This window comes from Diceros bicornis, chromosome 20 (genome assembly GCF_020826845.1).
Source record: "Diceros bicornis minor isolate mBicDic1 chromosome 20, mDicBic1.mat.cur, whole genome shotgun sequence".
NCBI lineage: Eukaryota > Metazoa > Chordata > Mammalia > Perissodactyla > Rhinocerotidae > Diceros > Diceros bicornis.
The window spans coordinates 5,346,641-5,370,745 of record NC_080759.1 but is presented as its reverse complement, the minus strand read 5'-3'; the positions used below and the strand labels follow the sequence as shown (position 1 = coordinate 5,370,745).

General features: G+C 56.9%; 3 protein-coding genes across 4 annotated transcripts; 2 read left to right on the top strand and 1 right to left on the bottom strand.

The window, feature by feature from the left end:
• The first annotated feature begins 736 nt into the window (after window positions 1-736).
• NXNL1 (nucleoredoxin like 1) lies at window positions 737-4,518 on the top strand. Its single transcript, XM_058563437.1, has 2 exons — window positions 737-1,062; window positions 4,218-4,518. Exons 1-2 carry the CDS (start codon window positions 737-739, stop codon window positions 4,516-4,518), a joined length of 627 nt encoding a protein of 208 aa, XP_058419420.1.
• A 362-nt stretch (window positions 4,519-4,880) lies between these two features.
• On the top strand, window positions 4,881-12,164 carry TMEM221 (transmembrane protein 221). The gene is given in 7 exon segments (XM_058563436.1): window positions 4,881-4,901; window positions 5,594-5,669; window positions 6,378-6,663; window positions 8,842-8,927; window positions 11,572-11,690; window positions 11,692-11,989; window positions 11,992-12,164. Coding segments are annotated over 7 exon segments (936 nt in total). The 3' UTR covers window positions 12,042-12,164.
• Window positions 12,165-17,377: 5,213 nt separating this feature from the next.
• MVB12A (multivesicular body subunit 12A) lies at window positions 17,378-23,793 on the bottom strand. Of its 2 annotated transcripts, XM_058563682.1 has the most exons (9): window positions 23,644-23,793; window positions 23,458-23,556; window positions 23,227-23,323; window positions 22,027-22,153; window positions 21,530-21,649; window positions 21,347-21,453; window positions 21,093-21,154; window positions 20,703-20,759; window positions 17,378-20,533 (listed from the first exon to the last, which is right to left on the bottom strand). In XM_058563682.1, the coding sequence occupies exons 1-9, from the start codon at window positions 23,731-23,733 to the stop codon at window positions 20,471-20,473; spliced, it is 822 nt and encodes a 273-aa protein (XP_058419665.1). In that variant the 5' UTR covers window positions 23,734-23,793; the 3' UTR covers window positions 17,378-20,470. The 2 variants fall into 2 exon arrangements, with proteins under 2 accessions (XP_058419665.1, XP_058419666.1); XM_058563683.1 differs by lacking the exons at window positions 23,227-23,323; window positions 23,458-23,556; window positions 23,644-23,793 and adding exons at window positions 22,833-22,902; window positions 22,988-23,220.
• Window positions 23,794-24,105: the final 312 nt, after the last annotated feature.

Here is a 24,105-nt window from a genome sequence, read left to right as displayed (position 1 = left end):
TACTTTCATTAACTTCTAACCAAAATTTAGCATGTTTTCTCACGTCCTGTCAAAGCAGGTATAGGCTGGCCCTGTGACTTTGTCACCTGCTGAAATCAAAGATAATTTCGTCTCACATCCTCGTCATTGCAGGCAGACCACTCGAAATATTATTCCTCCTCATCTCAACTTAGAAATCACGGTAATTACTAGAGCCCACGTGAATCAGGATGACTTAACGCACTCATGAAGAAGCACGTAGAGTTTCACGTCACAATTTAATAAAATACTTTCACACCTATATGTCAGTATGACTGGTTTCCTTTGCAATCCTGTGTGTTTTTTCAAGTTTTTGATTTTGTTTTCTTTTTAAAGCTTCAGTGCAAGGTTGTGTGTCCTAGTTGTTAGTTTTGGTTCTCTGTGTGAGCCACCGCCACAGAATGACAACTGAAAGACAGGTGTGTGGTTCCACAACCTGGAAGCGAACCGGGCCAGGCAGTGAGAGTGCCAGATCTTAACCACTAGGCCACCAGGGCTGGCTCCTGTGCATTTTTTAAAATGCAATTGTTCGCAGCTCTCTCCTGAGAAGGAGGGCTGTCCTGCCCTCGGAGGCAGCGCAGAATCAGGTCACGGTTTAGGCAGATTAGTGAGGTCCTAACTGGCCTCCTAAGAGTCCTAATCCCGGGACAGCAGCCAACAGCAGCCCAGGGCCACACAAGGACCCCCCACCCTGTCCCTAGCCCCAGCCAGGGCTGCCATGGCCTCCCTGTTCTCTGGCCGCGTGCTGATTCGCAACAACGGCGCCCAGGATGAGCTAGACACAGAGGTTGAGCTCAGCCGCTGGCTGGAGAACCGGCTGGTGCTGCTGTTCTTTGGCGCCGGCTCGTGCCCACGGTGCCAGGCCTTCGCACCGGTCCTCAGGGACTTCTTCGTGCGGCTCACGGATGAGTTCTACGTGCTACAGGCGGCCCAGCTGGCCCTGGTGTACGTGTCCCAGGACCCCACGGAGGAGCAGCAGGACCTGTTCCTCAGGGACATGCCCAAGAAGTGGCTCTTCCTGCCCTTCAAGGATGACCTGAGGAGGTGAGGTGAGGTGGGAGGGGAGGTCAGGGAGGGCTTCCTGGAAGAGAGGCTGTTTCTGCTGAAAGTGAAGTGTTTGCTTATTGATGCATCTGTTCCATCTGGAGTTGATAAGCATCCCCTGTGTGCCAGCCACATGCTGAGAACTAGGGGGCACAGGGTGGGGGGGGGGCACATGCCCGTTTCCATCCAGCCCCCAGGGAGCTTACAATTTAGCAGGGGAGACAGACAGGAAACAAAGACTCAAGAAATATCTAATAACAAACTGCAGTAGTGTTCAGGAGGACAGATGGAGGGCACCTCATGGAAATAGAATGGGGAGACCTTGCTGAGATTTGGGGGCCAGGGGATGCTTCTCTGAGAAAGTGGCTTTAAAGAGAGACCCCCAAGGACAAGGAGGATAGGAGGGTGAAGAGTGAGGAAAGGGAAAGGTGTCCAGGCGGAGGGCGCAGCTCAGACACAGGCTCGGAGGCCGTCAGAGAAAGAACAGCCAATCAAGGGGACTGTAAGTGACCCCAGTGTGAGAGCTCAGCGGGCACCACAGGAGCCACGCCCCAGATGCCACCTCACTGGTGGACGTGGCCTCAGAGCAGCTAGGGCCACGGAGGGCCCTGGAGCTGAGGGCCAGGCGGCTGGAGCCAAGCTTTCCTAGGTGCTGCCCAACAAAGTGTCCTAGATTGTGGCTATTTTAGAACTTCCTCTTGTCCATAGTAAGGATTTCATTCCTTTTTTTTTTTGTTTGTTCTTTGTGAGGAAGATCAGCCCTGAGCTAACATCCATGCCAATCCTCCTCTTTTTGCTGAGGAAGACCGGCTCTGAGCTAACATCTATTGCCAATCCTCCTCCTTTTTTTTCCCCAAAGCTCCAGTAGATAGTTGTATGTCATAGCTGCACATCCTTCTAGTTGCTGTATGTGGGACATGGCCTCAGCATGGCCGGAGAAGCGGTGCGTCGTTGCGCGCCCAGGATCTGAACCCGGGCCGCCAGCAGCGGAGTGCGCGCACTTAACCGCTACGCCACGCGCCAGCCGACTTTCATTCCTCTTAAACCCGAACTTTTTATTATGAAAAATTTCACAGATACCAAAACGTTGGAGAAAGCATACAGTGAAACCGACGGCAGGTATTAACATCTTGCCATGTCGGCTTCATCTACACACGGGGGGAGTTTGCACTGACCATTTGCAAGTGAGTTGCAGGGGCTGGCCCCGTGGTTTAGCAGTTAAGTGAGCGTGCTCCACTGCTGGCGGCCCGGGTTCGGATCCCTGGGGCGCACAACGATGCACTGCTTGTCCGGGCATGCTGAGACCGCGTCCCACATACAGCAACTAGAAGGATGTGCAGCTATGACATACAACTATCTACTGGGGCTTTGGGGAAAAAAGGAAGAGGATTGGCAATAGATGTTAGCTCAGAGCTGGTCTTCCTCAGCAAAAAGAGGAGGATTAGCACGGATGTTAGCTCAGGGCTGATCTTCCTCACAAAAAAAAAAGAAAGAAAGAAAGAAAAGAAAGTGAGTTGCAGCCTTCATGACGTTTTACCAATTTCATTAAATTTTGCTACACGACGAGGTGGGAGTCTCTGGCCTGGAGACCTTCCTCCTCACCCAGCATCATCGAGTCTGGGTGCACGCTTGCCCCCACGGCTCGGCACTCTCAGCTGACGGTCTCCCCCCAGACTGGCGACATTGCCCTCCCTGGGGAGAAGCGCAAGCGCGGGGATGTCGCAGCCCAATGCTGCCTTGGTCTGAGGCAGGGTCATCCCGACAGAACATTCTCCCAGGCTGGCATCTGCACAGACAGGGAGCGAGTCCCGCCCACACACGGCGCTGCCGGAGAAGACACAGAAGGCCCAGCTACACCGGTGTCACAGCAGCAGCGAGTCGTTTTCTAGTATAAGTGTGTCCCCGCAGTGCACGTATGTCCTGTATTTCCATTTGCTCAGTCTGGCCACCTACTCTCGTGGGATTTTGCAAGTACCGTGTGTTCTGTGTGTGGAGGCCCGGAGAAGGGGCCCCAAGAACCCAGTGGGTGGAAATGACCAACTCTGGGCGATGTGGCCAGTCTGACTGCCCCCTTTACTCCACGATGACTGAGCAGGTTCCGGCCTAGATGCGAGGTTTGGTCTGAGGTCTCCTGGGGCTGTGGATGGCTTCTCACTGGCTTCCCCTCACACTGAGGACAAAATCCCAGCTCCTCACCATGACCCTGCAAGGCCTGTGGATTGAGATTCCCTCCCGCCTCCAGGCCTCGGCACGGGCTGTGCCCTCTTCCTGGGCCACCCTTCCCCCAGTTTTCCCCTCCTCATCCTGCAGATCTCAGCTCAAAGGTCGCCCCCTCAGGGAGGCGCCTCCCTGCCCATGAGTCCCTCACCCAGCTTAATGTTTCTTTTTTGTGTGTGTGTGAAGACGACCAGCCCTGAGCTATCATCTGCTGCCAATGCTCCTCTTTTTGCTGAGGAAGATTGGCCCTGGGCTAACATTAGTGCTCATCTTCCTCTACCTTATATGGGACGCCCCACAGCATGGCCTGATAAGCCGTGCGTCAGTCCGCGCCTGGATCCCAGCCGAGCCTGAGAACCTGTGAATCCCCGGCTGGCGAGAGGGAGCATGCGCTCTTGACCACTATGCGACCGAGCCGGCCCCCTTAATGTTTCTTCATGGCATTTCTCAGGAGTCACTCATTCATCCCACACACGTCCCCTGAGCACCTACTGTGTGCCCGCACTGTTGCAGGCACTGGGGACACCAATGAACAGAGAGAGAAATCCGTGCCTAGTGGGGCTACATTCTACTGTGGGAGAGGACGATAAACAGGAGACATAAATAAACTATGCAGTGTGTTTGATGCTGAGAGGAGCTGCAAGCAGAGGGAAGGCGAGGCGTTGCCATTTGAGGTTGGGTGTTTGCAGCATACAGGGGCTTAACCCGCAGATGTCTGGGGAGAGTGCTCCAGGCGGAGGGCACGGCCAGTGCAAAGGCCCTGAGGTGGGAGCGTGGCCGGGATGTCAGAGGCACAGCGCGGAGGCCAGTGGGGCCGGCCTGTCCTGGTCCCCGGGCGTCCCCAGCGCTCAGTCAGTCCCGGGAGGAGGGATGTGGGGCTCCCCGGCTCGGGGTCACGGGTCCGGCGGTCCGGCCGGACTGACGCGCCCGCCCCGCAGGGACCTCGGGCGCCGGTTCTCCGTGGAGCGACTGCCGGCGGTCGTGGTGCTCACGCCGGGCGGGGACGTGCTGACGCGCGACGCGGCCGAGGAGATCGGGCGCCGGGGCCCCGCCTGCTTCGCCAGCTGGCGGGAGGCGGCCGACGTGCTGGACCGCAGCTTCCTGCAGCCCGAGGGCCTGGACGACCCCGCGCCGCGCAGCCTCACCGAGCCGCTGCGCCGCCGCAAGTACCGCGTGGACCGGGCGGCGCGGGGCGCACGCGGCCGCGGGGGAGGCGGCGGGGCGGGGGCGCCGTTCTGACCCCCGGGGGCCCCCAGGAGGAGGACGGGGCCGGGGCGCGGAGGCTGCTCTGACCTCCTGGTGGGAGAGGACAGACGGACGGAGGGCGTGTCTATGGTGACCTGCGCACTCAACGCTCAGTGGTGGGCGGGCCCGGGGGCTGCTCTGAGCCCCGCGAGCTGGAAGGCTGGCGGGCAGGGGGGAACCCCTGACGAGCCATACGCTGGGGGGGGCGGGGGGGCGAGGGGAGGGGGCAGTTCTGAGTTGGGGCCAGAAGGAGGGGAGGACCCAGCGCAAGGCCGGAGCGCGGGGCAGGGGCTGCCTCTGCTCTGAGCCCACTACCAGGAGCAGGTGCGGCGGAGGCGCCGTCCTGAGCCCCCCGGATGGGGAGCAACGGCCGAGAGGTGGGGAGAGGGACGGTCTTTCTGAGGCCCACCCCCCAGGAGGGGCCGGGGTCCGTGATGAGATCCCAGAGAGAAGCAGGGCGGGACCTGGGGGACCTGTTCTGAGCCCCGCAGGTGGACGGTGGGCCTAGGGCGAGGCGGCTGGCGGAGGCCCCCGCATGAGACCTCCCCAGGAGGGCACGGGTCTGGGCCCCGTCCTGGTCCTCCAGTCGCGCGTCCGAGCCTTCCGGGCGGGGCGGTGAAGTTAGGGAGAGCTTTTCGAGGGTCTCTAGAAATATTTTGAAGACCTGGGGGAGGTGGGGTGGTTAATAGCTCCAAAATGGGAAAATGCAGACTAAAATCAAATAATCATGCTGAGGACGCTCAGCCCATCGTACATGAAATGAGTTGCCCGCATATTTCATACGCAAAATTACAACAATCCTGTAACAGCAGATTTACAGTTTACACGGGATGCATTTCAATCTTCGGTGCCATGTGTGCTGGGGTCCCGGACCGCCAGCGAGGCCCAAGGTCTCCCTGTCCCTGGTGAACCCCGAATATTCCCGGGGGACACAGCAAACTATAGAAATCAAAAACTTCATTCCAGAGCCACTTCCCAGCTGTGTGACAGTAGGACAGTCACCTCCCCTGTCTAAGCCTCCCGTCTTTCCTCTGGAAAATGACAATAAAGGCCAGGTCCTACGGGGCAGGTCCGCCAAGAAGCAGAGCTGGAGGTCGCTCCGCGCGCCAACTTCTTCGCGTTGCCTCTGGCGCCCCCTGGCGGCGGTATGGGGAGGCGCGTCCTGGGGTGGGGCCAAGCATGCAAATGAGATGTAAACCACTCCTCCTGCACACAAGTCTCCGGAAAGGCGTTCTAGGAGGCGGTGAGTCTCCGGCCTGGGATGCTGTAGAGGCCGGAGGACTGGACAAGCGCCTCGTTTCATGCTCACCCCTACCCTCGATCGGCAGGTGAAGAAATTGAGGCTCAGGTGGGTGATGCCACCTGCTTCAGGTTCCAGGCACAGCTTTCTCTTTGTGAACCTCAGTGAGGCCCATCTGTGAAATGGGTGCGTCCGACTCTGCCATAACGGCTCTTTGCTCTTCCCACCGCACCGGGAAGAGCAAAGCCTAGCAGCGAGGGACGGGGTGCCCGCGGGGCGGCGGTCCAGGAGGGCCTGGCGGAGGAGGCGGCGTTTCTGCAAAGCTTTGAGAGAAGCTGGGCGACGGGGAAGCACAGCCGATTGCAAGGTCCGCAGGTAGAGACCAAATATCAAAATGAATTGTTTAAAAATTCGTTCTTCTTCTTTTTTTAAGCAATCAAACAGGTGCTTAGGGCAGCGGGCGGGAGTGGAGGCACGTTAATGAGTCTAGGGACCTGGGGGCCCGCGGGGTGCCCGGAGAGAGGAGGAAAGACCTTGTTCCCAGCGTTCGCGGAGCTTCCTCGTCCCTGCCGCGACCGGCAGCCCGAGCCCCCTGTGGCCCCCTGCCTTTCAGACACCCGCACGGCCCCGCCCCCTTCGGGACCCCGGATGCCCCCCGAACCTCCGACTCCTGGACTGGCCCGGGCCGCAGCCCCAGCATGGCGCGATCGCCCGGCGGCCGCGTGCTGGCCGCGCTGGTCCTGCTGGGCGCGCAGCTGCTGTTCCCCGCAGGCGGGACGCGCGCCCACGGGCCGGGCGCTCGCCACGCTCGCCCTGCTGCTGGGCCTCGCCTGCCTGCTGCTCGCCGCGCTCTGCGGCCACCTGGGCGCCGAGCTGGCGCGGGGGCCCGGCCCCGGCAGGTGGGAGGACCGGCCGCCGCCGGCTGGGGCCGGGCGAGACTGGGCGACCCGCTGCCCCGCTCGGGCTGCAGGCCGGGGGAGACCTTCCTTACCTCCCTCCGGGCATGTTTCCCTCCCTCTCTTCCTCCTTCCCTCCGTTCATCCGTCGCTCCCTCTGTCTTCTCTCTGTCCGCCCTATATTTGTTGAAATTTTACAGCAGGTACGACTACTGCTTCGACCCCATTTTACAGATGTGGAAACTGAGGCTCAGAGAGGGCCGAGCCAGCTAGCCCCGGTGTTGAGAGGCTCGTCATTTACGGAACCCTGAGTCCTACGTGCCTCGCGCTCTGCGCGGATGAGCTGAGTGAAGGCCGGCAGCCCCAGGCGGCCGTGCTGCTGTCTCCCTTCCTAACTGCGTCTCAGGCGGAGGAGGCTGCTCTCTTCAGGCTACCTGGCTTGGAAGGGGGTGGGCCGGATTTGAACTTGAATCCAGTAGAGCAGACCCTGTACGCAGGCTCAGGGTGGGGTTCCTTCATGAGACACTGGAGCTCGGGGACGTGGGTGCCACAGAGGCATCTATCGGGGCAGTGAATGTGGAGTGAGAAACCTTCCTTGAGCCAAGGACTCGGCTGGCCCACGTCCCAGTGTTTCCTTCCAGGATGCTGGGGGAGGGGAGCCAGGATCCTGGTCCAAGATTTCATTGATTTGAGCAAATAGGACCTTCCACCATTGTGCACCCTCCACCCCATAGTTCGAGGTGTGCTGAAATGCCTGGACATTGGAAGACACAGCAAGAACCAGGCAGACCTAGACCCGCCCTCTTGGGGTCACAGACAATAAAGAAACAAAACAGATCAATGTCATCAAATGGTGACGAATGCTGGGAAGGAAAGAAAATGGGCTGATGTGGTGGAGGAGGACAGGGTATAGGGGTGAGATGGAGCCATCAGGGGAGCCTGAGCTGAGACTTGAAGGAGGGAAGGAGGCAAAAGATCTGGGGGACTATCTGGCAGAGGGAACAGCATGTGCAAAGGCCATGGGACAGGAATGAGCTTAGAGTGTTAGAGGCAGACAGAGGTGATTGGTGTGGCTGGAGGAGGAGATAAGGGCAGGAAGGGGGAGGAACTGGACGATGTAGGGCTTCCTGTGCCGTGGGGAAGACTTGGGCTTTTACTCTGCCTAAGAGAGCTGTGAGCAGAAGGGCTGTGATCTGACAGGTTTGGAATAACTCCCTCTGGCCACTGTGCAGAAAAGGGGCCAGGAGGGGAGGTGGCAGGGAGACCAGGAGGAAGGCCACTTCCATTGTGCTGGTGGGAGGTGAGTGAGGATGGAAGCTCTCAGCCTCTGTGCCTGATCTCACGAGACTGGAGGAGGGAGGGAGTGCACACAGCTGAGGCACATAGCATGATGCCAGGTCAAAACCAAGTCCTCTGTCGGTGTCAGCCCCCGGGAATCTCTGTTTCTGTCATCACTGGTAGCAAGTTAGTCTCAGCTTCCTCATCTCCCAAATAAGCTTATGGTCTGTAAAATAATGGAAGTCATGTGTCTAGCAAGTGTCCATACATAACAGCTGCTTCGTGAGTGCTGGATGTTTGAATGGACTGATGTATATGGATGGGTTGTGAGGGAGGGGGATAGATGGTGGATGGATGGGATGGGTGGTGACTGAGGGATGGATTGATGGACAGATGAATGGTTGGTTGGATCTTCTGGGAGATGGATGATGGATGGATGGGTGGGTGGGGAACGGATGGAGGCATGGATAGTTGGATTGTTGAATGGTGAATGGGAGATAGATGACGGATGGTTGGGTGGGTAGAGAACGGATGGATGGATAGATGGATGGGTGGATGGATGATGACTGGCAAATGGATGGATGGATAGATGAATGGATAGATGGTGGCTGTTGAAATAAATGGATGGATGGATTAATAAGGCATGGTTAAATGGATGGATGGCTCTGTGGTTGAAAAGTTGATGGGGATGGATGGGTGGTAAATCGTGGTGGACATTTACCTGGAAAGATGGATGAGTGGGTGGATGCGTGAAGAGGTGGATGGATGGATGGATGGTTGGGTCCTCACATAGATCTCAGATGCCCCAAAGCTGGGCCTCCCTCCCTCCCTTTCCTCCCTGGCCTTCCCCCACCAGCTTCACCTGCTGAGCGCTTTTTCCTTCCTGGCCCCGCCCACACCCAGGTCTGACTGGTTTCTCTATGACTGCTGCCTCCTCAGACACAAGGCCCTTGGCCTCTTCTGCTGTGGGGTCTCCGTCCACTTAGCAGGTGTGTGCTGGGGGATAGAACGTGGGGTGTAGGGCCCTGGGTTTGGGTGAGGGATAATGGCCCCATAACAGGAGTTATGACTCCCTAACAGGAGTCAGCCTGCCTGTGTTCAACTCTCAGCTCTGGCGCTCCTTGCTGTGGGGCCTTGTGCACATTCCCTCGGTGCCTCAGTTTCTTCATCGGTACAGTGGGGGTGATAACTGTCCTGCCTCGGAGAAGTCCTGAGGGGTTCTGAGTTAATCCCCGTCAAGGCCCATGGATGGCATCTGACCCCATGGGGGCTTCCACAGATGGTGGTTGTCTTCAAAACACTTCCGGTTCATCAGCTTTCTACATTTGGCTTGAACAAAAGTCTCCATGTCCTTGGTGGTTTCTGGAGATAGTGTTGGCCTTAGCAAAACTGTTTTGGTTACAAATAGCAGAACCTCCAGTAATAGCTTCTCTTAGATTGATGTTCTCTTACCTTCATGTGCTGGTAAAGAAATCAAATCATCAAGTTTCTTTAAAGAGACTCCTGACTTCTTATATTGTGTTCTAATCCTGAAAAACGTGTTGATGGTTGTGCAAACTCAGTGCTGAATCAGACATAGATCCCTGGCAGCGCTATAAACAACCTGTGTCACTGGAAGAAAAAAATATTCAGCTGAATGAAAAAAAAGAGATTTGCTGTTACTGTTTTTTTTCTTAGTCCCACAATAGAGAAATAGAAGTTTAGAAGATATGTTTAAAATTATTGATGAGATGTGAGCTTGGGTTCATTGTGGGAATTTTTATATAAAGTGGAGGGAGTTCTGCATAACTTTTGTTGTTTGACTTAATAAAATACTCCATAGGTGGGTTTTTTAAAAAGGAGAGTGGATGGGGTGGTGTATATCTAAAAAGATCAGGGGTTGTTGGCCTCAGGTATGGCTGGATCCAGGTGCTCAAATGAGGTCATCAGAAGTGCCTCTCACTGGGGCCAGCCTGGTATACCACCAGTGGTTAAGTTCATGCGCTCTGCTTTGGTGGCCTGGGATTCGTGGGTTCAGATCATGGGCACAGACCTACACAACGCTCATCAAGCCAAACTGTGGCAGTGTCCCACAACCAAAATAGAGGGAGATTGGCACAGATGTTAGCTCAGGGACAATCTTCCTCACCAAGAAAAAAAAAAATTCTCTCGCTTCCCCTCTTCGCCTGCTGTCCCCTGAGAAAGACGCCTGTACCTGTAAGTGCTTTTGACACAATGCTTACGACCTTGAGCCTTTTCACAGGCCAACAGAAATGTTGGAGACTTGGAGAATAAAATATCCTCATTCCTAAAGACAAGAAAACTCACAAAGGGCAAAAAAAGGTCACTACGTCAGCCTCATTAAGCGTTAAATTAAGAATTGGTTTAGCTCCCCTTTAGATTCTTTTTGAGGTTAGGTGACCTCACTCAGCAAGAATTCTCGAGCCCGTCCAGCCAATCATCCATTTGTTGCTAACCAGAGCCGAAAGAATCATTATAAAGACCTTTTCAAAAGTGTTCAGAGCAAAAAAAGTCCTTGGCCTCACTTTAATATGTCAGACATGATGCAGTGTGCCATCTTCAAAAGCAAGAGTGCAGAGCCAGGGCCGGCCCCGTGGCTTAGCAGTTAAGTGCGCGCGCTCCGCTGCTGGCGGCCCGGGTTCGGATCCCGGGCGCGCACCGACGCACCGCTTCTCCGGCCATGCTGAGGCCGCGTCCCACATGCAGCAACTAGAGGGATGCGCAGCTATGACATACAGCTATCTACTGGGGCTTTGAGGGAATAAATAAATGAATAAATAAATGAGTGCAGAGCCAGAGAAAGCATAAAAACAGCCCACAAAGTGCCAAGAAGTCCTCCATCAGCTCTGCGCTTCAGTCCTACCGGTGCACCAGCTGCTGCAGTAAGAAAATTCCTCCATCCCCGTAGCCCAGGCAGAAGTCCCAGGGCTGACTCTGATTGGCTGAGCTTGGGTCATGTGATAGCCCTGCTCCAATCACTACAACCAGGGGAAGCCGTGCTCTGATTGGCCAGGCCTAGCACCATACACCTCACTGATGCCAAAGGGCTGGGGGAGTGCTCCCAGACCCGCAGCCAGGGTAGGGGCAGGGACTGGACAGGCCGTTCTCAGTGGGGGCCGATTCTGCCCCTAGGGGACACCTGTCAATATCTGGAGACATGTTTGATTGTCACGACAGAGTGGGGGAAGGGTTATGCTACTGGTATGTGGTGGGTAGAAGCTGCTAAATGTCCTACAGGACAGTCTCCACTGAAAAGAATAGTGCCAACCGGACGCTGAGTAGAGCAACAGAGAGCCAGTACAGGTCCCCAAGATCAGGTCACCAACTGTCTCGTTCCCATCAGCAAACTGACAAAGAGGGGCTGTGAGTCACTCCAGGTCAGTCACAGGGATTCAGACAGCCTGAGATCTGGGTTTTAATTGTGGTAAAGTATACATAACAGAATTTACCATTTTATGGTAAAATGGACATGCCGATCTATCTGTGGGGTGCGAGAGGATTAGATGAGTTGATCTATGTGCCTGTCATGTTGTATGGTTTTCTATGATTGCTCCCCTGTTTGGGGGAGCTCTCTCAAGGCTTGGGGAGCAAACATTTGTTGACTGAATAAATTGGAACCATTTGTTTCCCCAGCACTGTCCATCTATTCCCTGCTGCTCTTTGAGATCGAGACAGGTGCAGCGGCCGCCTCCATCCTCGGCGCAGGTGCCCTGGTCCTGGTGGCTGTGCTGACCCACACTCTGCTCCGAGCTGTCCCGGGCCACCCGCCATGGCCTCCATGAGCTGTCCCCACCGCACTTTGAAGATGACGCCATCCACGCTGCTGAAGTCTCCAAGACCAGCGCCGGGGCTCAGCCCCAGCAGGGTACCCACCGCTGGACCCCCTACTCATTCTGCCCAGAACCTGGGGACTCCCTCAGACCCACAGTTACTGCCACAGCACCTGCAGACCTGGGGGGAGGCCGAGAGAGCAGCCTGCCTGCACCTCTCATGCGCCGGACACTGTCAGCCAGTGGGGTGCACTGGGAAGGGGTCACCCATGAGATGCACAGCTGTTGGGCCACAGGCCTGGGGGCTCAGGGAAGGACTCCACACTGGTGTGAGCCCAGAGATCCAGAATAGAGACCTGGTGTCAGACAGCGGGAAGAGGACCCTGTAGAGATAAGTCCAGGCTCAGCCACAGTAGCAGTATGATTTGATTTCCCAGTTCACAGCATCCCTGGCTTTTGTCCTCAATGTTGCCTCTTGGCACAAGATGGCTGCCAGGGCTCCAGCCTTCACCTCCTAACTCAGAGGGAAAGGCAGAGGCCAGGGCTGGCTCAGGATCTTTTGGAAGTCTTCTAGGAGGTCTTGGGACCCTTCTGCTTATACCTCACTGGCCAGAATAGAGTCACATGGCCACACCTTCCTGCAGGGAAGGCTGGGAAATGTGGCTGACCAGATAAATGAGGTTCTGTTATAGGCAGGAGGGAAGGGTGAGGCTGAGGCAGTGGTTCTCTAAACGTCTCTATCCATTTTACAGATGAGGAAACTGAGGCCCAGAGAGGGCAGTGACTCCCCAGGGGTCCCATGGCCAGTACTGAGCATCAGAGCCAGAATTCGAACCCGGGTCCTGTAACCCCCATGCTGCTGACAGTGCAAGTCTCAGACTCTGCGACTCCTTCTTGGCTGTGAGCATTTGAAACCTGTGTGTGCTGAACTCAGAGCAGCCCAGGGCCACGGGTGCACCTGGAGGGCCGGACGCAGACTCCTGGCTGTGGGTCCATGCTGAGAGCTTCACTGCTCTGTGTCTCAGTTTCCTCATCTGTAAAGTGGTGGGGGGCAGTCCCTCTCCTGGGGATCCCGTGAGACTCGGTGTCAGCCGTTCTGGGGGCCTGTGCACAGTGGGTCCTCAATGCAGCCCTATGCCGCTGTCGATTAGGGTGCCTGGGGACAGGGAAAGGCCAGTGGATGGCCAGTTTCGGGGGTCGCGGAACTGACAGGGCTGGGAGTGGATAATGGAGCCCCAGGGTCTCCAGAGGCCCTGGCCCCCTCCCGTCCTGCACCACTTGCAAATAAACTCCGACTCACTATCTCCGTGTCACTTGAGCCACATCCAGACGTGCTGTGTGGCCAAGCCCAGGCCTGGAGTGAGGGGTGGGGTGACAGGAGTGGGGTGTGAGGGCAAGAGTGGGGGCAGGGGTATGCCTTTGTAGACCCCAGTCTGGGACCCATGTCCCACAAATCTTCACGCATGTAAATTTCACTGAGGGTGGGGATGGCCTGGCCCCCACCCCCACCCCAAAACAGACAGGTGTCCCCAGAAGTCTCCCAACCAGTCCCTTCCTGGGCCACACGGGGACTCCGGGGCCCAGGGAGTGGAGGAGGCTCAGCCACACAGTGGCACGAAGCCCCCCTGGGACCCTTCCCAATGGGCAGAGAGGTGACAGTGCCCAGCAGGGACCCAGCTGATCAGATCACACAGACCTGGGTGCCCTGCTGGCCTCAGCCACCTCCCCCCTGGGCCCCAGGAAGCTGCACAGACCTCCTCCTGGCTGGTGGAGTGGGCGAAGAGATAACGCAAGCGAGCGCCCCGCCTGGCACCTGGTACGTGGTGCGCCCAGTAAGCATGGGCTCTTGGCAAGCATGATAAATATCAACGAAGAGGATAAAATAAGAATCTGTGTCACATCTTTATCACACACCTGGTGCTGCTGGAAGGTGCCAGGTGCTTTCTTGGCCTCAGTCACTCCTCACAAAAACCCCACTTACAGATGGGGAAACTGAGGCCCAAGAAGTGAGGCCACTTCTGTGAGAACACATGGCAGTGGTGAGGGCTCCCGTCACATAGGGGTCCTGGACATAGCAGGGATCTGGGACACACTGGAGACTCCATTTCTGAGAACTCTCTGGAATGGGGCAGGCCCCAGGGGGCTCTGAGGGTGGGGGAGAGAGAAGTGCCAGGAGGAAGGACCCCAGCTGGCTGTGGGCACGGAATGCCTCATCCCCTGGACTGGTAAGGGGAACCAGAAGCTGGACGCCTCAACTCATCCCCAAGGCCAGAAACTAGAGTGGGGGTGCAAAATTTAAGGAAGCCCAGAAGAACTGAAGACAGGTCTTCAAACAAATCCTTGTACACACGTGTTCACAGCAGCACTAGTCACAATCACTAAAAGGTGGAAACAACCCAAATGTCCATCAACAGGTGAAGGATACACAAAATGTGGTCCATCCACACACTGGAATATTACTCAGCCATAAAAAAGAAGGAAGCATTGACACACACTACAACGTGGATGAACCTCAAAAACATCATGCTGGGTGAGAGAAGACAGACACATTTACATGAAACGTCCAGAACAGGCAAATCCATAAAGACAGAAAGCAGACTAGTGGTTGCCAGGGGCTGGGGAGGGGGGAGTAACTGCTCATGGGCACAGGGTCTTCTTTTGGGGTGATGGAATGTTCTGGAATTAGATAGAGGTGATGGTTGCACAACATAATCAATGCACTAAATGCCACTAAATTGTACACTTTAAATTTTTTTTTATTTAATTTTTTCCCCCCAAAGCCCCAGTAGATAGTTGTACGTCAAAGCTGCACATCCTTCTAGTTGCTGTATGTGGGACACGGCCTCAGCATGGCCAGAGAAGCGGTGCGTGGGTGCGCGCCCGGGATCCGAACCCAGGCTGCCAGCAGCGTAGCATGCACTTAACCGATAAGCCACGGGGCCGGCCCATAAACTGTACACTTTAAAATGATGAATTCTCTGTTGTGTGAATTTCTTTTTTCTTTTTTTCCTCTTTTTTTTCTTTGTGAGGAAGACTAGCCCTGAGCTAACATCTGATGCCAATCTTCCTCTTTTTGCTGAGGAAGACTGGCCCTGGGCTAACATCTGTGCCCATCTTCCTCTACTTTATATGGGACAGTGCCACAGCATGGCTGACAAGCTGTGCGTTGATCCCTGCTGGGGACCCAAACCTGTGAGCTCTGGGCCGCGGAAGTGGAGTGGGTGCACTTAATCGCTGCGCCACCAGGCCGCCCCTGTGTGACTTTCACTTCAACTGAGAAAACATCAGCAGGCGCTCACCCGCAGGCTCCTGCAGGCGCAGGCGGGCCTCTGAGTGTGAAACGAGCGCCCCTTAGGCGTTGTGCCCTGTGCATCCGCTCACCTCACCCCAGTCTGAGCCCTGCTCATCCTCCTGGGACCCAGAACTGGAGCCCTGGAATCTCTGCAAGGTTCCAACTTGGGAGGCTGGCTGGGAGCCCACAGTCCCGACTGAAGCCTGCCCCCCTCATGGGCACTGCCCTAGACGGGCGCCCAGCATCTTCGTATCTTGGCCAGAGTCAGGGGAGGAGGGATGAGGCTGGCCCTGGGGCTGCAGGCAAATGCTCAGGTCTCTCCATGTCCCGGGTATCTGATGAGGGTTTGGCACTCCAGGAGCTGGGACAGCCCTGGCTCAGGGAACAATCGTGTGACCTGCTACCTCTGTTTCCTTCTTCATAAAATGAGATAACCTCCCCCACCCACCAAACACAGCTACAAGGACCAAATTGGAAAAGGCATCAACATTTCCAGTAATTACACAGGCCTCGCAGAGCAAGCAGCTGTCGGCATCCTGGGGTTTTTGGGGTGTGGACGACATCTGTCAAAGATGCCGCCTTGATTTGGGGTCATTAGACCCGGAGATGATTTCCGGGATGTTATTCATTTGTCTGGGAGGTGACTTCAGGGGGCCCTGGAGCCCTGCAGGGGGCACCAATGAGCAGACAACACTGTGGGCAACCAGGTCTCGTCCAGCTGGGGTCCCAGGTCCCACCCCAGGGGCTCAGGGGCTGGGGTGTTTATCCTCTGACCTCCATCAGGCACTGGCTGAGAGCTGCTTCTGGAGGAATTAACCCCTCACACTTCTGGCCTTCCCTGGGCACCAGCTCTGCACACTCCTGATGTGTGCAGTGATCTTCATCATGGAGAGAGGAATGTGGAGGCGATGATGGGGAGGGAGGCACAGGTAGCATCTACTCCAGCTGTGTTGCATTTTTGCAACAGCAGGCATGAGTGGATATTGGAGGCACTTAACTGCACTATTTGTGGTCGAGAAGAGCTAAGATTTTTGGATGACCATCGTGTGCCAAACACCCTGCCTATCACACAGGTATCACCACTGTTGACCCCTCAATACAACAACTGGTCTCTCTCCTTTACTTCTGCACATAAAATCTTCAGAAAGTGGCAGAATGGAGTTGGGGTCCTCCGTGCTGATGACATTTAGAATGGAAGGCCAGATGCCACCTTGAAGGAGATTGCTGAACACAACGAACACTTTATTAACACCTTTTAAGATATTTTGGGTGAAAAAAGTATTTTGAAAAGACTTCATGAGCCCTCCGTCTTCAGGATGGTTCTAAGTACAATGCAAATTGAACTTAGTCTCAGAAGACCACCTGAGAGGCAAAACTGAGTTTATTAGGATAAATAGAGCATCATATGAATGCTACCTGAAAACCCAGCACATTTTCTCTCCCTGAGAATATCCTTGAATATCCTTTTCACTTGTATCAGTTAGCTCTTGCTGAGTAACAAATTACTCCACAAGGTAGCAGCTCAAAACAGCACACGTTTATCATCTGAAAGCTTCTGTGGGTCAGGAATCTGGGCTCAGCTTGGAGGGGTCCTCCTCCTCAGACTGCAGTCAGGGTTCAACGGGTGTGGGATCTGCTCCAAGCTCACTGTGACTGTGGGCAGGATTCGGGTCCTCGACAGCTGTCGACTGGGGGCCTCGGTTCCTTGCTGGCTGTTGGCCAGAGGCCACCCTCAGTTCTGTGACGTGAGCCTCTTTATAGGGCAGGGTGCTTCATCAAGGCCAGCAAGAGGGAGTCTGCAAGGAGCTGGAAGTCACTGTCTTTTATAACCCAATCACAGAAGTGACACCCCATGCCCCTGGCTGTATTCCATTGGTTGGAAGTGAGTCACTAGGTCCGGCCCACACTCCAGTGGAGGGGGCCACACTGGCCTGAACGCCAGGATGCCATGATCTTTGGGGACCATCCCAAAAGCTACCTAATGTCTTGTAAATTCTCTGCATACTCTCCCCAAAGACAAAAAGTGCGGGTGAATGAGCAAGAGGGGAAAGGGGTGTTTTCTACCCAGCAGGAAATCAGCTGTTTCCAGTTTGCATTTCTAGGCTGGCCAGAGTGAACAGGATTGCTAAGAAATTCAAACTCTGGTGAGAAGAGTAGGCAAAATCAACAAAATTGGCAATGCCAAGTGTTGCCGAAGACATGGAGCCACTGGAACTCTCACTCGTTGCAGGTGGGCGGCTTAACTGCTACAACAGCTTTGGAACCTTGCTTGGCCATATCTGCTAATGCTGACCATAGGCCTCCCCTACCACGCAGAATTTCCACTCAAGGTACCTACCCAACGAGAATGAGTGTGTATTCATCAAAAGACACGTACAAGAGTGCACAGAGCAGTTTTACTCAGGGGTCAAGAACTGAGGACAACACAGCTGTCCATCAACAGGTGAATGCATGAACAGACTGTGGCACATCCATACAGTGGAATACTACTCAGCAACAAAAACAGGGAGTTACTGATACAGGCAACACCCCGATGAATGTAATAGACATAACATTGAACAGAATTAGCCAGACTCAGAAGAGGACTCACTGGGGCATTGCATTTATATCAAGTTCAAGAACAGACAAAACAAATGATGGGGTAGAAGACAGTAGCTTTGGGGGTTTGGCTAGGAGGGGGCCCAAAGGGACGTCAAGGCTGACACAGGTCGGTGCTCTGATCTGGGGGTGGAGAGGGCAGGAGGGGCCGAAGCTGGGCTCTGTGACATATGAATACAGGAAGTGTGGGGTTTGCCACTAGCAGAAGCCACCAGGAGTTGCAGTCTCCATCCACCCTGCTTGAACTTCAGGCTTCCAGCTGAGAAGGCCTGTCAGAGCCAGGAAGGGTCTTTGCAACCATCAGCAGGGGCAGCGGAGAGACACAGCCCCACACGCGTTCTCCCTCAGAACTATCCAATGAAGTGAGGAACGTTGAGACTCCCACTGTAAAGATGGAGAAACTGAGGTATAGAGAGGTCAGGCCACTGCTCAGCGTCACCAGCTAGTGAGCAGTGGAGCTGGGACCACGTCTCTCCAGAAGTTCCCTCTCGGTCCCCAGGCCCCAGTGACGCCTGGCTCTCAGCGCCCGGGAGCGAGCCAAATGCAGGGAGGACGAGCTTCGGCTCCCTCCTCCGTAGCCTGAGATGACGTAAGCTCAGCTGGAGCTGTCAGCGCTGACGTGACCCATGAGGAGTGGTGCAGGGGCTCCACGGGGCCTCCCTGGCCCCTTCATGAGGCTGGCCCTGGCCCGGCAGGGCTCAGGGGCTTGGGATTTTGCAGGGTCAGTGGCTCGGCGATGATGGCCCGTCCAGTCAAACCCGAGGCCAGCCTAGGTCATCCAGCAGCCCCCGGTCACATGCCGACACCCTGGAAAGTGATCCGGCGCTGGCCTTGGGATGGCTGAGAAGGCGGCCAGGGAGAACAAACAGCCTTTGCTTCCCGGCCGGATCAGATTCTGTGGCAGGTGCCAGAGCAGTCTGGGCGGGACCTGGCAGGTGCTGGCTGTGCCCGGAGGGGGAGATGCGGGGAGATGTCTCAGCATCAGAGACCTAGTTTTTCCAGGGCAGCCCAAGTGCGTGGGACAGGCGGCACATTTTGCCTGACCTCCCCTCCAGGACAGCTCACTGTTTTCCCCCTCAGACCCCAGCGCGGGGCTGTGCCTTCCATCAGATCCCCAGGGGAATGTTAGACACAAGTGCCTGGGTGGGTGGTACATCCCTTCTGGCCAGAGACCTGTTCCGGCCAATGAGCTGTGAGCAGAACTTTGACAGGCGCTTCCTGGCCAGAGCACTTAACTCACAGTGGAGACTTTTCTGAGTCCATTCCCACTGTCTGGCGACAGGGTGGCCACTCCTTCAGGCATGTTTCCTCGAGCACGACCAGCAGTCTGTTGCCCCCCTGCCACAGGCACGTGGTGTGGGTGAGAAACAAGCCTTAGCCTTTCTCAGCCACGGAGATCTGGGGCTAGCCTGACTGCCGCAGAACCTGGGCACCCTGGCACTACGGAGACCTTGGCAGAGGGGGCAGGAGAGGAAGCAGCAGACTCGGGAGTGTGTGAGCCTGGGCCAGCGTACTTAACAGACAGTCCACTTGCACCATTTGCAGATTCTGTATTTGGAAATTCTCCTACGGGCTAAAATGTACCTGTAACCTCAAAATCAACACTCAGTGGTGCTTTCGTGGTCCCGGGAGGACACGCACAGAGCAGGGGACAATCTGAGTTGGAGAAGGTGACGCTCTGCCTTCTGGTTCCAGCTCTCAGACTGTATGTAGATAAGTGCCCTTTCCCAGGTCTATTGAGTGCCACGATTTTTGCATTTTTGTGCTTTTCGTTGGTGATTTCGCTGTTTAAAAAGGCCCCAAGCACAGTGCAGAGTGCTGTCTGGTGTCCCTGCGTGTGAGGAGGCCGCCTGGGCCCTGTGGAGACAGGGCTGGATCTGCTTTGTTCAGGCTCGAGTCACAGCGCTGCTGGCCGTGAGGTCACTGCTGCAGATCAACAACATACAACAGGGCACCCTTCCACAGGGGCACGCAGACCAAGGCTGTGAACTGACCCCTGAGGAACGTGGCCAGAGGCTCACGGGAACCTAACTCAGTATTTCTCCAGGAATCCAGTATTCCCTAATTCCTAACTCAGTTTTCCCGATTCTACAGAATTTTGCCGTGAATAATGAGAATCGACTGCATGTATCCACCACACAGCGGAGGAAAAGGGACGCGTTCAACAGCGTGCGGGTTAAGAGCGCAGGCTCTGGGTTTGAATCCTGGCTGTGACCTTAGCCTGCCTCAGTTTCCCTATCTGTAAACTGGCGACAAAACCGGGGCCTCCCACTGGCTGTGGGAAGACCGAATGAGACAGCGGCTCGGGGACGGGGATGCGGTCCAGGTGAGGTAAACGGCGGCCGTTACTGTTATCACTGTTCTATGCAATGATGGACAGGCGGGCGGGCCCAGGTCCTTTCTGTGACCTAGAATCCGGGCTCAGGCACCCGTTGAGCCTCAGTTTCCCCTCTGTGAACGGAGCCGCAGCAGTGCTGCCTCCATGCCACGATTTCACCTGCTTGCTCAGTGTGCGTGGTGAGGACTGCCAGCCGCAGAAGCCATGGCCAGGATCAGGACCAGAGAGCCAGGACAGGGCCGTGTTTATTGCCAGGAGGACGCCCGCGTGGCCTCCAGGCACAGGAGAGTTTTGACACGAATGACTAGAAGGCACTGGTTTCGTCCAGCCCCCACCCCTGCCCTGCAGGGCCCAGGGGCAGAAACCCCATCACCAAGCAGACAGGTCGGTCCCCTCCTCCAGGGCTGCAGCTCTGCCAGGTGGCTGAGGGTCCGGAATGCCCTGCACCACCAAGGTTCCCAAAATGGGGTGGCGCGGGCAGCTGCCCGGCCGGAGGTGGCAGGCAGGGGGCTCTTCCCTGGGGCTGGCGAAGGGCTACGAGACACTGGGGGGCAGGCGGGCAGCCGCTGTCTTCTCCACCACAAAGCCGTAGTTGTACTGGGGGAGGGGAGAGCACAGAGTGAGAGAGCGGCCACAGGGGTGCCGGAGGATGGTGAGGGGGTGGGGATTGCGGACTGAGTGGGAGGTGCTGTGTGGCTGGGGCAGACTCAGTGGCCTGGTGGAAGTCCTGGCACCCCTGGTACCCCATCCTGGGCCCTGTACCCACCTCCTCCTCAATGTCCGCCAGTGATTTGATGGTCAGATCGGCAAATGCAGAGAAGGCCTGGCGGGTAGGGGCAAGTCAGTTTTGAGCAGAGACCCCAACCTGGAACCCTCATTTCCTCATCTTCAAGGAGGGTCCCCCTCAATATTTGCCTGAACATCCCCTCCCCCTTCCTGCCACAGCCTCTAGCCACCAGCATCCAGCTGTCCCTCCTGACTCCCATGTTCCAGGACCGAGACCCTCCAGCCCCCACCTTGGCCTTCAGCCTCCCCCAACCCAGGAACAGGGGCCTCCACGGTGGGCCACTGGATGCACGGGTGACGCTCCCCACATCCTGGAGCCTAGAAAGGCGATGGGCAGGGCAGACTCAGGCTCCCCAGGGCCCAGACTCACCAGGGGCCCGCAGCTCTTGCCCTCAAACCGGGGGTGCAGCGTGAAGGGAACCCCATCCATGGCTGAGAAAAACAGGGGGGAAGGAGCTGAGGCCTGCCTGCTGCCCAACCCAACACGAGACGCCCACCCTGAAGGCCCTGGTTTGCCCCAGTCTTCACAGAATGGGGAGCCCAGGCCCCGCCCCTTCCTGGCCCCACGACCTTGGGCCAGTGGCGCCAACCGTCTAGCACCTCCGTTTGCCGCCCAGCGCTTACCTGAGATGCCATACAGGCTGGAGGCCTCGTAGATGGAGTCGCTCCTCCGCAGCGTGGAAGCTCGAGAGCCCAGCCTCGACAGCGTCCGCTCCGGGAAGCTGCCCCTGCTGGTGGAGGTGGGACAGCCCGGGTCAGGCCTGACCCCCTCCGTGGCCGACCCCATCCCCGAGCCCGAGGACTCACCTGGGCTGGCCGGGCAGGTCCAGGGAAAGGCCCCTCATGTCCCGGCTGAGAGCCCGGGGCTTGGGCACCGGCCGAGGGGCCTTTGCCTTCTTGCACCAGATGGCAAAGCCGCCCATGTCCCTAGATGGGGGGAGGGGAGGGGTTCTGGCTCAGTGTGCAGCCAGGGCTGAGACCAACTGCCCGGGCAGGAGGGCGGGACCTGGGCCTCTGGGGGAGCCCGCCTTTGGGGATTTTCATTTCAGTATCTCAGCCCACACCCTAAGCAACATACTAACTCATACTGCTGGGTCTGATCTCCATACTATACACTTCAGACACATCAACACATTTACTCCTCACGATGACCCTACGAGGTTGGGACAACTGTCCCCATTTTAATGTGTGGAAACTGAGGCACAGAGAGGTGGCAGAAAGGACAAGAGGACTCAAAGGCGTCCCTGAGGGTCAGAGGGCACACATGGGAGTTGGGAGGGCAGGCGGGAGGCAGGGCAGCCCACCCTGCTCGCAGGTATCCGGGCACCGTCTTGGTCTTCCCACTCAGCCGCACATCAAACACAGCCGTGTCCGCGGTCCCCAAGGGCACCAGCTTCACACACATGCGTTTCTTCTTGGACACGGAGGCCTCTGCGAGTGGGGGGAAGGGGAGTGAGAAGAGGGAAAAGTAGGGAAGGGGCCCAAAGATGCTCCAAGATGATGCTCGCCAGGGCGCTGTTTAAGACAGCCACCTGGATGGCGTTAGGGCGGTGGTTGAATCACGAATGGAATAGCCATAGGAGGGGACTCCATGGAGTCTTTAGGAGCCATTGGGGCACGCTCATCTTTGGTGGCTTGGAGGAGCATTCATGGGGTGGGCGTGGGCACCTCAGCGAGGGGGGGGTAGCTGTGGAATCAGACAGAACTGGGAGCCCATCCTGGCCCCCCAAACCTCATTTTTCCTCAGTCCTCTAATTCCGAGGTCGGCAAACTATAGCCCAGGAGCCAAATCCCACCCGAGCTCTGTTTTTGTAAGGCTCAAGAGCTAAGAATGGTTTTTACATTTTTAAAGGGTTGTAAAAAAATTAATTTGCAACAGACATCATCTGGCCTGCAAAGCTTAAAATATTTACTATCCGGCCCTTTACAGTAAACGTTTGCCAAGTCGAGTATCAATAGATATACCCTGAGAATCAAATATAAGTGACAAGACACGGCGGGAGGCAGGGAGAGGCAGGTGGTTAGAAAGCAGAGAGGTCAGGGCTGGAGGGCAGCACCACGCTCCGGAAGCCGGAAGAGGAGAGGCGGGGAGGACGAAGTATCAGCTAACCCGACGGGTAGGGAGAGGATGTTCCAGGCAGAGGACACGGCGTGTGCAAAAGCCTGGAAATGAAAAAGAACTGCGCGGGGTTCAGCTTGGCTACACGTAAGGAGAAGATGTAGCAATGACAGTAATAAAACGGCTCGCGCAGACGGAATTCTTACTCTAGTACAGGCTGTGCCAATCGCATTTTTACGCAGGGCAGGGCAGGGCACGTCGCCCCGCCCTGGAACAGGGCTCCAAGTCTTCAGCCAACCCGTCATCACCCAGTGCATCGAGGGGGCGGCAGAGGCTCAGAGATCGCGCGCCTGTCGTCCCTCCATTCCCTCCTGGTCCTCCCCGCAGGGACGCAAACGCGCCCCGCCACGGCAACCCCCCACCCCGCCTCCGACGCGGGCCTCACTGGAGTCCAGGGGGTCGCACACCGGGGAGAAGCCGGGCGGGAGGGGGCTCTTGTCCACCAGAACCTGGATCTCGGCCACCACGTTCTCCTGCGGATTCTGGGGAGGTGGGGGGTGGGGGGCACGACAGCGAGAGTCACCCAGCAGCGGGGACGGCGCGCCTGGCACAGGGCCCCGCGAATGGACGGGGGAGTAGGCGGACCCCGGGGATCCCGAAGGTGGGCGCCCCTTACCTCGAGACTGCCCAAGGGACTGACGCACAGGAAGTAGCCAGATTTCTGCGCGAAGCTCTTGCCGAAGCTGGCGGGCGCGCCCTCCACGGTGCAGGATATCTAGGGGGACACGGATCAGCGCCCGGCTCCCACCCGGCTGCGGCCGCCTCGGCCCCCATTCAACCCCCGCCTCCCGACGGAGCTCACCGCGCTGAATCCCCGCGGCGGGGGCGCCGAGGCCGACGACCAGGCCAGGCCACTCAGCGGCGCTGCGTCGGGCCCGGGCCCGGGATCCATCCTCCGAGCCAAGCGCCGAAGGCGGGGGACTGCCTCGGACCTCCGAGTCGCCGCCCGACGGCCTAGTTCGGGCAAGAATCCGAACTACAACTCCCAGACGGCCTTGCGAAGGCGGGCGCCGAAGAGCGTATGCGCGTGCCTGGAAAGCCGCCAGCCAATCGCGTGGCGACCTGAAGCCACGTACCTCATGGCCCGCCCAGGGGCCCCCTTGAGAGGCGTTTGCGGAAAACTATCTCGCTTCCTTCTCACGCACAGCAACTTCCGCCGGAAATGTCCCTGCACAGCGCCGGTTGACTCGCTCACTGCAGAGAAGATCTGCGTTCCCCCCAGAGTTGGTTGCAGCCGAAATGGCTCGCGGAAATTTGTGTTTCT

Coding starts and splice junctions, on each gene's coding strand:
- NXNL1 (XM_058563437.1), top strand. CDS start 737: ATGGCCTCCCTGTTCTCTGGCCGCGTGCTGATTCGCAACAACGGCGCC. Junction 1,063..4,217: donor TTCAAGGATGACCTGAGGAG/GTGAGGTGAGGT, acceptor CCCGCCCCGCAG/GGACCTCGGGCGCCGGTTCT.
- MVB12A (XM_058563682.1), bottom strand. CDS start 23,733: ATGGATCCCGGGCCCGGGCCCGACGCAGCGCCGCTGAGTGGCCTGGCC. Junction 22,154..23,226: donor GTGCGACCCCCTGGACTCCA/GTGAGGCCCGCG, acceptor CCCCACTCGCAG/AGGCCTCCGTGTCCAAGAAG. Junction 21,155..21,346: donor CAGCCTGTATGGCATCTCAG/GTAAGCGCTGGG, acceptor TGTTTTTCTCAG/CCATGGATGGGGTTCCCTTC.